General features: G+C 41.6%; 6 protein-coding genes across 8 annotated transcripts in view; 3 read left to right on the forward strand and 3 right to left on the reverse strand.

Annotated features, from left to right (window-relative positions):
• LOC104739364 (histone H4) overlaps nt 1–616 on the reverse strand; it is a 7413-nt gene extending 6797 nt beyond the window's left edge. The window contains exons 1-2 of one of the 3 annotated variants that reach the window (XM_019236068.1): nt 537–616; nt 278–375 (exon numbers count right to left, since the gene is read on the reverse strand). In XM_019236068.1, coding sequence (XP_019091613.1) covers nt 278–355 — 78 coding nt within the window. In that variant the 5' untranslated portion in view covers nt 356–375; nt 537–616. Of the gene's footprint in view, nt 376–536 lie in introns of all 3 variants that reach the window. The other 2 variants (XM_010459685.2, XM_010459686.2) reach the window with 2 other exon arrangements.
• On the forward strand, nt 1099–2318 carry LOC104739365 (39S ribosomal protein L47, mitochondrial-like). Its single transcript, XM_010459687.2, has 4 exons — nt 1099–1202; nt 1338–1551; nt 1705–1862; nt 1971–2318. The coding sequence occupies exons 2-4, from the start codon at nt 1386–1388 to the stop codon at nt 2076–2078; spliced, it is 432 nt and encodes a 143-aa protein (XP_010457989.1). The 5' UTR covers nt 1099–1202; nt 1338–1385; the 3' UTR covers nt 2079–2318.
• Nucleotides 2664–4819, forward strand: LOC104739371 (neuroguidin). The gene is made up of 9 exons (XM_010459693.1): nt 2664–2763; nt 2930–3005; nt 3184–3271; nt 3418–3597; nt 3680–3856; nt 3942–4103; nt 4194–4345; nt 4436–4535; nt 4622–4819. Exons 2-9 carry the CDS (start codon nt 2953–2955, stop codon nt 4631–4633), a joined length of 924 nt encoding a protein of 307 aa, XP_010457995.1. The 5' UTR covers nt 2664–2763; nt 2930–2952; the 3' UTR covers nt 4634–4819.
• On the forward strand, nt 5230–7586 carry LOC104739370. Its single transcript, XM_010459692.2, has 4 exons — nt 5230–6045; nt 6122–6524; nt 6607–7152; nt 7309–7586. Exons 1-4 carry the CDS (start codon nt 5483–5485, stop codon nt 7423–7425), a joined length of 1629 nt encoding a protein of 542 aa, XP_010457994.1. The 5' UTR covers nt 5230–5482; the 3' UTR covers nt 7426–7586.
• Nucleotides 7668–8451, reverse strand: LOC104739369. The gene is made up of 2 exons (XM_019236060.1): nt 8118–8451; nt 7668–7990 (listed from the first exon to the last, which is right to left on the reverse strand). The coding sequence occupies exons 1-2, from the start codon at nt 8290–8292 to the stop codon at nt 7683–7685; spliced, it is 483 nt and encodes a 160-aa protein (XP_019091605.1). The 5' UTR covers nt 8293–8451; the 3' UTR covers nt 7668–7682.
• The window catches only part of LOC104743178 (probable serine/threonine-protein kinase RLCKVII), a 9426-nt gene continuing 8104 nt past the window's right edge, over nt 8544–9865 (reverse strand). Inside the window, exons 3-5 of the mRNA XM_010464290.2 lie at nt 9659–9848; nt 9180–9571; nt 8544–9086 (exon numbers count right to left, since the gene is read on the reverse strand). Of these exons, the coding sequence (XP_010462592.2) occupies nt 8778–9086; nt 9180–9571; nt 9659–9692 (735 nt within the window). The 5' untranslated portion in view covers nt 9693–9848 and the 3' untranslated portion in view covers nt 8544–8777. The remainder of the gene's footprint in view (nt 9087–9179; nt 9572–9658; nt 9849–9865) is intronic.

Raw genomic sequence — 9865 nt, forward strand, 5'->3', positions numbered from 1 at the left:
ATCCCAGAAACAAGACATTGCGAACCCTAATTCTCAAATCGATTTAACCGCCGAAACCGTAGAGAGTGCGGCCTTGCCTCTTCAAGGCGTAGACAACATCCATGGCGGTAACCGTCTTCCTCCTGGCGTGCTCAGTGTAGGTGACGGCGTCACGGATGACATTCTCGAGAAAGATCTTGAGGACACCTCTGGTCTCCTCGTAGATGAGACCGCTGATACGCTTGACACCACCTCTGCGAGCAAGACGACGAATGGCAGGCTTGGTGATACCTTGAATGTTATCTCTAAGAACCTTCCTATGCCTCTTGGCTCCTCCCTTTCCCAATCCCTTCCCTCCCTTTCCTCTTCCTGACATCTCCGATTTCCAAAAGAGATCTGTGAACAAGAAGAAGAAGACCAAAAGAAAGAGTAAGAACACAGAGAGAAACCCGAGATTTCTTTCCAGATCAATCCACAAATTACAATCGAACAATTGAAATTGAGAAAAGATGAAAATCTTGGCTAAGCAAGTCAGAGATGTAAATATATAAACCAACCTGATGATTTGATCAAAAGCTTTTATGAGACCTCTAAAGATGAAATGATAATAGCAAAGATGTTATTTCAACAAAGACATGTGGATTGAGTCCATTTATAAATGAGAGGCGCCTACCCAAAGAATGATTGATGGCCGTTCGATATGTATCCTCTTTCAACGGACCAAGATTGCGATCCGCGTGAAAGCTTCACAGCTAATATGGATCGTTGATTCTCAAAATTCGACGGTGGTAGATGTTTTCGTCATTCTCAGAAGAAAATTGTGTGAAATTCATCCAACAACAGAACAGAACCAAGATTTCTTCTATCTAAAAAGGCTTTATTTGTAATACTAGGCCCAATTAGTCGAGACGAAGCTACAAGTACACGTTGGAAATTGGATCTCTGGCCTTCTTACATACACAAAGAATGACACATTTGGCCGATAATTTTGGTTTAGTTTGTGATCAAAGACTACAAGTGTTTTTTGGATAAGGCAACCTTATTGGGCCCTAAAGAGAAAAGGAAAGATAGCCCAATAATCAAAAGTTAGTATTAGGCCCTAAACTATCGTCTCTCGGAAAAAAACGTCGAGAGAGGGTTTTCCATATTTCTTTTGTGGCCGTCACCGTCGCCGTGAAACTGGTCTCTCACTGTGTTCCTCTCTCTCTCTCTCTCTACCTCAGGTGAGAGTTCTCTTATTTATTCTTCTGCGAGATGTGTGATTACTTTCTTCTTGTGTAGAAATTTTTGCACTAACATTTTGTTATCCAGTCTCGATTATTGTGTTTCTGATTGCTGCTGTTGATGATCTTTGGTAGGTCACGAGATTATATAAACTGTGACCTCTCAGAAATTGTGTTGTTACCATGTTTATAACGAGATTTGTGGGAAGGAGATTCTTGGCTGCTGCATCGGCGAGATCGGAGTCAACTACAGCAGCAGCTGCCTCGACGATTTGTACTCCCAAAAACCCTCTGGAAGAGTTCTTTGAGTTCGACAGAAACCAGGACGAAGATAAGCCTGTTGTCTACGGTATGCTTTCCTCCTTATTCATTTATGCATTTTGATGAATATGATAACTCTGACTATTTTATCAAATCTGATATGTAGTAGTAGAATTTTTATAGATTGTAAAGGACATTAGTTGTTGTTTTTGTTAATGTGTGGAATCATTTGGTGGTTAAGGTCGAGGTTGGAAAGCTTCAGAACTGCGTCTCAAGTCATGGGAGGATCTTCAGAAGCTGTGGTATGTTCTTCTTAAAGAGAAAAACATGTTGATGACTCAGCGTCAGATGCTTCAAGCTCAGAACATGCAGTTTCCTAACCCTGAACGCATTCCAAAGGTAATTCGATTTGGTCAAGTGGTTGTTGATATATGTCATGAAAAGATGTTTTCATCATTATGGGACATGAATGTCAACTTTGTTTGCATCCTCCCCCCACCAATATAGGTGAGGAGATCAATGTGTCGCATAAAGCACGTGCTGACAGAGAGAGCGATTGAAGAAGCGGATCCTAGAAGATCAGCTGAGATGAAGAGAATGGTTAATGGTATGTAAAACCCATTGCTCTTCTTTTGGCAACCAGAGTAGTAAGCTCAAGTCTATTCGCAGAGGTTTGGGAGTAAGATGAAATAACGCATAGTGCTCAAGAGGCTGAAGAAAACTTTGTTATTTTGTCCTTTGGAACTTGTCCAATGATTGTGACTCTTGTATTTTGGCATTAGCAAATGTTTCTTATCTATATGCACATTTTCTTTATTATGTTTATTTCGAGACAACATGTTGGTCCAGTTGATTCAAGAGCTGTTGTCTTCCTACATAATCCAAGTTAAGACTAACATAAAACGGGAGAGCAGGCCAGACGGCTATTACACCTTATGAAGTAGTTTTAGGCAGAGATGGAAGATTTGGTGGTTTAGCCGAGAGTCTTATAAGGCCAAATAGTTTTTACTAGCTGCAGTTGAGATCAGAAGAATAATCAAAGCACCAACTCTGTGTTTATTCTCAACGAAAACTGATTATTTTGGCGAAATCTGTGATTTGTGTGATATAGATAGATTAGTAAGATCAGCCGCCTTTATTGGGCTGGGCCTTAAAGCTAATTGGGCCCTAAAGCTAAATCACATAAACCTTTGTTATAGTCGGAAAATTTTTAGGGAGGGTTTCAATTGTCTCTGTGCCGCCGGGTGACCTTTAATCGATTCTCTTTCTCTCTCTGTCGCCGTCAAGTTCACTATCTCCGGTGAGTTCTTACTTCGTCGCCTCTCTTTCGCTGCTATATGTGGTGTCCTGTGTCCTCCTCGGAGATCGGTTAACCTAGAGAGATAGTTGCTCTGTTCGTGGAACTTTCATCAAATTTGGTATTCACAATCTGAAAATTTTAGGTTTGTTTTCCTTTTTTTTCACAGACTTATCTTCTGTCAAGTTTTGAATGAGAATCATGGAGGAGATTGCAAATCCGGGCCTTGTCGATAAAATCAAGAAGTAAGTTATGCTATTCCCATCTTGAAGAAGATAACATAGATTGTTCTCTCTTGTAGCCAAAAGAATATAGCTTCAAAATAAGGAATGAGTCAGTTCAATTCTCAATAACTTGTGTGTTTTTTAGAGCTATGCCTCATGTTTTTTAACTGGTCTCGTTTTGCTATCGTAACCATCTCAGGGAAGCTCCACAGCTAGCAACTGTGTTGAGAGAAATGAAGAATGGTTTAGATGTGGTTAGGAGCAAAGTGGAGGATCTCACTGCTAAGGTATGTAGTCTTTGTATTACAGCATCTTTAACATATTATTGGATTCTTATTTGGTTTACGAAGAATTGATGGCTAAATATATCTGAGTGGTAATTTCACGTTTTGTGACATCTGCATCCTGACTTTATCAATTTTGCAAATCTTAGGTAAAAGCAAACAGTTTCCCGACCACGGATGGGATAAGTTACCTAGAAGCTAAGCATCTGTTACTTCTAAGTTATTGCCAATGTCTTGTATATTATCTCCTAAGGAAAACAAAAGGATTATCTATTGATAGCCATCCTGTTGTAACAAGCCTTGTGGAGATACGAATGTTTCTAGAAAAGGTTTGCATCTTTGTCTTTTTCCAATTTAAACCACCCTACAAGTCGTAGAGTTGTACTTAAAGCTTGTTTTTGTTTTGTGTAGATTCGTCCCATAGACAAAAAACTTCAGTACCAGATTCAGAAGCTCACTACTGCCGGTGGGTCTGCGACAGATCTAGCCGAGGGAAAAGGATCTGGTCCTGCCAAAGAATCTGAAGATCTTTCAAATTATAAGCCTAAACCAGACTTACTTGCTGACAAAACTGAGGATGATCAAGAGGTGAACTTTACTATCCACCAACACTTGTGAAGAGATATGTTGCATGTTCTTTTCATTAACCTGTTTGTCTCGGAAAATAATGTAGGATGGTGTTTACCGACCGCCGAAGTTCGCTCCTATGTCTATGGATGATAAGACATCAAAGCAAGAAAGAAATGCTGCCAGAAAAGAGAAGCACTTTTTAAGAGCCACTGAAGATACATACTGGAAAGATGTGTTGGATGATCTCGAGGACAAGCCTGAAGAGGTAGGCTGGAAGAAAACTAACTTTGCAGTTGATATTGGTAGCGATTAGTTTGATGTTAGAACTAAATGGGTGAATGTATATTATAAACAGATCCGAGACTTTTATGGGGCTGAGAGCAGGGAGCAGAAGAAGTTTATAACACAATATGAAAGGCAACAACAAGCAGAAGAAGAGCTCTTCACTCGGGCACCTCGAACTAAAGAGGATAAGAGGAGAGAGAAGCGCTTGAAATCAAGCAGCGGGTATGTGTCTGCTTTGGTTGAAAACTGAAATGTCTGGATATTTTGATTGGTCCTTATGTAATAATATGCACGCATGTTCAACTGAATCAGGTTGCTTGGACTAACCGAGAATTTTATGGATGAATTCAAGTTCTTGGACAAAGATGGTGAACAGCCCCGTAAAAGGGGAGGAAGTTTCAAGAAAAGAAAGGTAAATCGTTTTACTGTTTACTCTTTGTATTATCAATTATTTTCATTTCTTATGTGTTTTGACAATGTACTGTTTATTTTTCGCAGACAAGGCACTGACTGGTTACTTTTGCTGCATCACTGCACCAATTTTGTTTCCAAGTTATGATGATTGAAAGTAATGAATGTAAGAACACATAATTTGCAGTTTTACTGTTTTAGTATTTGGTTCATGGTCATGCTCTTGCAGTAAAATTCGGAAGAGACCTTTTCTCTTTAGCTAAATTTAGCTTGTTACCACCGAAACTTCCTTTTCAATTTTTAAGTGATGTAACAAAATCTTATTGAAAAACAAAAACAAAACAAAAGTAGTATCAATCTCTTCCTCCTCTCTTCCCATTTAGCCATGGGAAACAGTTCAAGCTCCAACACCAATCTGAGCAACCCTAAGAACAGACTTCTTGAAGATCATCACCACCCAAGAAACCAGACACAAAACCACAACATCAGCAACGCTTCTCGGACATCTCATCTAAGCTTCCTCAGATCTCCTCTGCCATGGCTCTTCATTTTCCTCTTCTTCCTCCCTTTGCTTCTCATCTCCACCACGGGAGGAGGGGGCGGACGCAAAACCTGCCGTCCCTCTTCATCTACCTATAGCCATCTGTCCCTTGTCGACCAAACAAACACTTCCTCTGTTGTTCCGGAGNCAATTTTGTTTCCAAGTTATGATGATTGAAAGTAATGAATGTAAGAACACATAATTTGCAGTTTTACTGTTTTAGTATTTGGTTCATGGTCATGCTCTTGCAGTAAAATTCGGAAGAGACCTTTTCTCTTTAGCTAAATTTAGCTTGTTACCACCGAAACTTCCTTTTCAATTTTTAAGTGATGTAACAAAATCTTATTGAAAAACAAAAACAAAACAAAAGTAGTATCAATCTCTTCCTCCTCTCTTCCCATTTAGCCATGGGAAACAGTTCAAGCTCCAACACCAATCTGAGCAACCCTAAGAACAGACTTCTTGAAGATCATCACCACCCAAGAAACCAGACACAAAACCACAACATCAGCAACGCTTCTCGGACATCTCATCTAAGCTTCCTCAGATCTCCTCTGCCATGGCTCTTCATTTTCCTCTTCTTCCTCCCTTTGCTTCTCATCTCCACCACGGGAGGAGGGGGCGGACGCAAAACCTGCCGTCCCTCTTCATCTACCTATAGCCATCTGTCCCTTGTCGACCAAACAAACACTTCCTCTGTTGTTCCGGAGGAAGTAGAAGACGATGATGTGCCTCCACGTGTCCCCGCTCTTTACCCGCAACGACCGAGGATGTTCAACACCACGCTTGATCACATCGTTTTTGGGATCGCAGCGTCTTCAGTTCTGTGGGAGACGAGAAAAGAGTACATCAAATCATGGTGGCGACCTGGTAAGACTCGTGGCGTTGTCTGGATTGACAAGAGAGTCCGAACTTATCGTAACGAACCACTTCCCGAAATCAGAATCTCCGAAGACACCTCACGCTTCAGGTACTAATTACTCATCTCTACAATATCTGACGTGTTTTATAAGAAACCTTACTCAAATCAAAAAGTCATGTTTTAGGTATACGCATCCAGTTGGGGACAGATCGGCGGTGAGGTTAACTCGAGTAGTGACGGAGACGCTACGGCTAGGGAAAGAAGGTGTACGGTGGTTCGTGATGGGAGACGACGACACAGTGTTTTTGGTGGACAATGTGGTCAACGTCCTCTCAAAGTACGACCATACTCAGTTCTACTATGTTGGTAGCTCCTCGGAGGCTCATGTTCAGAACATCTTCTTCTCTTACTCAATGGCGTTTGGAGGTGGTGGTTTCGCCATTAGCTACGCTCTAGCCCTCGAGCTCTCGAGGATGCAGGACCGTTGCATCCAACGGTACCCTGGTCTCTACGGCAGCGATGATCGCATCCAAGCTTGTATGACCGAACTTGGAGTACCCCTTACCAAAGAACCTGGCTTTCACCAGGTGCCTTGTACTAACCTTTTATTCAGTTATTTCGGTTTGGTTTCGGTTTAGATGAGATGAGAACATGGTTCTATGTATGCAGTACGATGTATATGGGGACTTATTGGGGCTATTAGGAGCACATCCGGTGGCTCCTCTGGTGTCGCTGCACCACATTGATGTTGTGCAGCCAATATTCCCGAAGATGAAGCGAGCACATGCGCTTCGACACTTGATGTCGTCAGCAGTTCTTGACCCAGCCAGCATATTCCAGCAGTCCATCTGCTACGACCAGAACCGGTTCTGGTCCATCTCGGTCTCCTGGGGATTCGTAGTCCAGATAATCAGAGGCATCATATCCCCTCGCGAGCTCGAGATGCCTTCGAGAACATTCCTCAACTGGTTCCGCAAAGCTGACTACATTGGTTACGCATTTAACACGAGACCCGTATCGAGGCATCCGTGCCAGAGACCATTCGTGTTTTACTTAAACTCGGCTAAGTATGACGAAGGGCGTCGCCAAGTGATTGGATACTACAACTTGGACAAGACAAGACGTATTCCCGGCTGCCGATGGAGGCTCGATTCACCTGGAAAGATTGACTCTGTCGTCGTTCTCAAGCGACCTGATCACCTCAGGTGGCACAAGGTTGGTCCACATCCACTCTCTTTAACAACTTGCATCAAATTTAGTGATACTGGTTTGGTTTTTGGAATAACATGAAATTTAATAGAGATAACCGGCTGAGATCAGATATTAAACCGGTTTTGAAAGAAGATGATCTTAAAACTGTGTGTTTTGCAGTCACCGAGGAGGGATTGTTGCAGAGTATTGCCGAGTCGGGGAAACAAAACGATGTATATTTGGGTTGGAAATTGCGCAGATGGAGAGATCAGTGAGCTCGAACATCCTCAGCAGTAGTAACGTTCAAAGATATATATACTCACTAAAGATTTCTTCATAAAGATTTTTGGAAACGTTCTGTATTCGTTGACAACAATTTTCAATCCTAAATGCAAAAACTATTGTTTCAATCTTTACAATCTGAACTCCAAAACCAAAAAAGACTAATTCCTAAAAAAGAAAAGTTCATTGTTTGTATTATCCTATACACTCTGTCCATGGACTGAAAGAAGAAGAAGATTGGCACCTTGAAGAAACATATCTCCGGTCAGAGTTTAGCTGGCGTGTGGTGTGGCTTGCTTTGCTTTGTTGACCGTGGATTGCTTTGCTTCGTTCAGCGATTGGGTAGCGTTGTGAGATAAGGTTGCGTTCTGAGATAGGGTTGCGTTGTGCGATAGAGTAGCGTTGTGATGAGGAGTTGTCAGGTTCTGATTGGTAGAGACGACGAGACCTGAGGCTGCAGGTGAAACAGCAGAGGAAGCAAGAATCGCTAAGCTGACATGAGACTCGTTTCTCACGGCTGCCATGGATTTCTCAAGACGATGTATCGACATTATCTCTCCATCGTTCATGTCTAAGCTCACTGTGATTCATAAACCCATCAAAAAACCGAAATCAGAAAGATTCTTGACACCACTTTCTCGAGAAAATCTTTTCTTAGATCCAAAAAGAAAAGAAAACAAAGCGAGAAGAGACTTAAAGAATCGGACCTGAGTGTGAAAAGATCCAGAGGGTGAAGAAGCAGAGAAAAACGATCACCGGAATCGCGTGGATCCAATAATCCGACACCGGAAACATCCCTCTCCGGGAGTTTTGAGTCCTCCTGCCAATGTGAGAAGAAGAAGAAGAAGAGATCGGGAGCTGAGAGAAGGATCTTTCCGCCATTGTTGTCTCTTATCGTGTAACTAACTTCTCTTCCAAGAATCACTAAAACCAATTAGAGAGAAGAGATTTGTGAAGCCCTTCTTCGATCAGGTTTGGCTATTTAACGGCATAACCTTAACGGGCTCACGCGGGAAAAGTTGCATCACGTGATCTGAATCGATATCATAGTCCCGTTTCTTTTACCTATTTACTACTTTTGCCATTCATCAATATACAATACTTCAGAGTTTTAATGGGAAAATATTATAAGATGTCTCAAAAGAAGTTTGTTTTTGCTCAATATATGTATATATTATATGTCCCAAAACAAATGGTTCTTTCTTTTTTTTCTACACAAGAAAGCATTCTACATACAAAGACGCCGAGTCAAGATTTACATCCACAAGAGATGTTAAAAATTTACCTGAGCTGATTTTATATTTATTTCCCCAATTTCTTGGTGAAAAGCCAAAACTAGGATTAACCACTCGCTTACTGGATCTCTCCTATGAAGACCCTTCAGATTCGGTTTCCTTGACAAGGTCCGGTCTCTTCTCTTCATCATCTCTATCTCTGTGAAAAGATTGGTGTTTTCTGCTGCTGCTGCCAGGGCTATTCGGATCATATTTCGAAGAGGCTAAGAAGTTGAGAGCCAGTACTACATCGGATACCACTGGTCTCATGCTCGGCTGCTCTTGAACGCACATTGCTGATATTGCTAGTGCTTGGTACAGTCCTCTTATCGGATATTGTCCCTGAAGCAACGGATCAACCATTTTTGGGAAGTTCCTCCTGTCTTTGAACAATGGTCGTGCCTGTAAAGAAAACAGTGACCAACAAAAATTTGAGTCTTGTTGTTTCAGTAAAGATTATATATAGTTAGACGCAGGTCAAGATACCGAACATACCCATCCGACCAAATTCTGATCTTTACGCGTTTTTGTATTGTCAATTGCTTTCCTTCCAGTGATAAGCTCGAGAAGGACTACACCAAAACTGTAAATATCGGATTTAAATGTGAGCTGACCGGTCATAGCGTAGTCAGGAGCACAGTATCCGTATGTTCCCATAACCCTTGTGGAGACATGGGTTTTATCCCCGCTTGGTCCTACTTTAGCCAACCCGAAGTCAGATAGTTTCGGTTGATAGTCTTCACCAAGCAAAATATTCGAACATTTAAGGTCCCGGTAAATCACAGGGGGTGTCATTCTATCATGCAGATACTCCAGACCTCTTGCTGCACCAGCTGCTATATTCATCCGAGTGTTCCAATCAAGAGGTTTTTTACCAGACGGGAGATCTTGAAACAGTAAAAAAAACAACACTGAAAGTTAAATAACCAACAAAACAAGTTGAGAAAGAGAAAAAGAGAGAGTTTACAACATACCATGCAGATGATCTTCAAGAGATCCAAGCGGCATGTACTCGTAGACCAAAAGTCTCTGATCACCCTCAGCACAAAACCCGATAAGCTTGACAAGATTTGGATGGTCAGCAAGACTTAGTGTCAATACCTCAACCACAAATTCCCTGATTCCTTGAACACCATTACGATCAAGTTGCTTGATAGCAACAACCTAGCAGAAGGAAGTAT

This window comes from Camelina sativa, chromosome 14, assembly GCF_000633955.1.
Source record: "Camelina sativa cultivar DH55 chromosome 14, Cs, whole genome shotgun sequence".
NCBI lineage: Eukaryota > Viridiplantae > Streptophyta > Magnoliopsida > Brassicales > Brassicaceae > Camelina > Camelina sativa.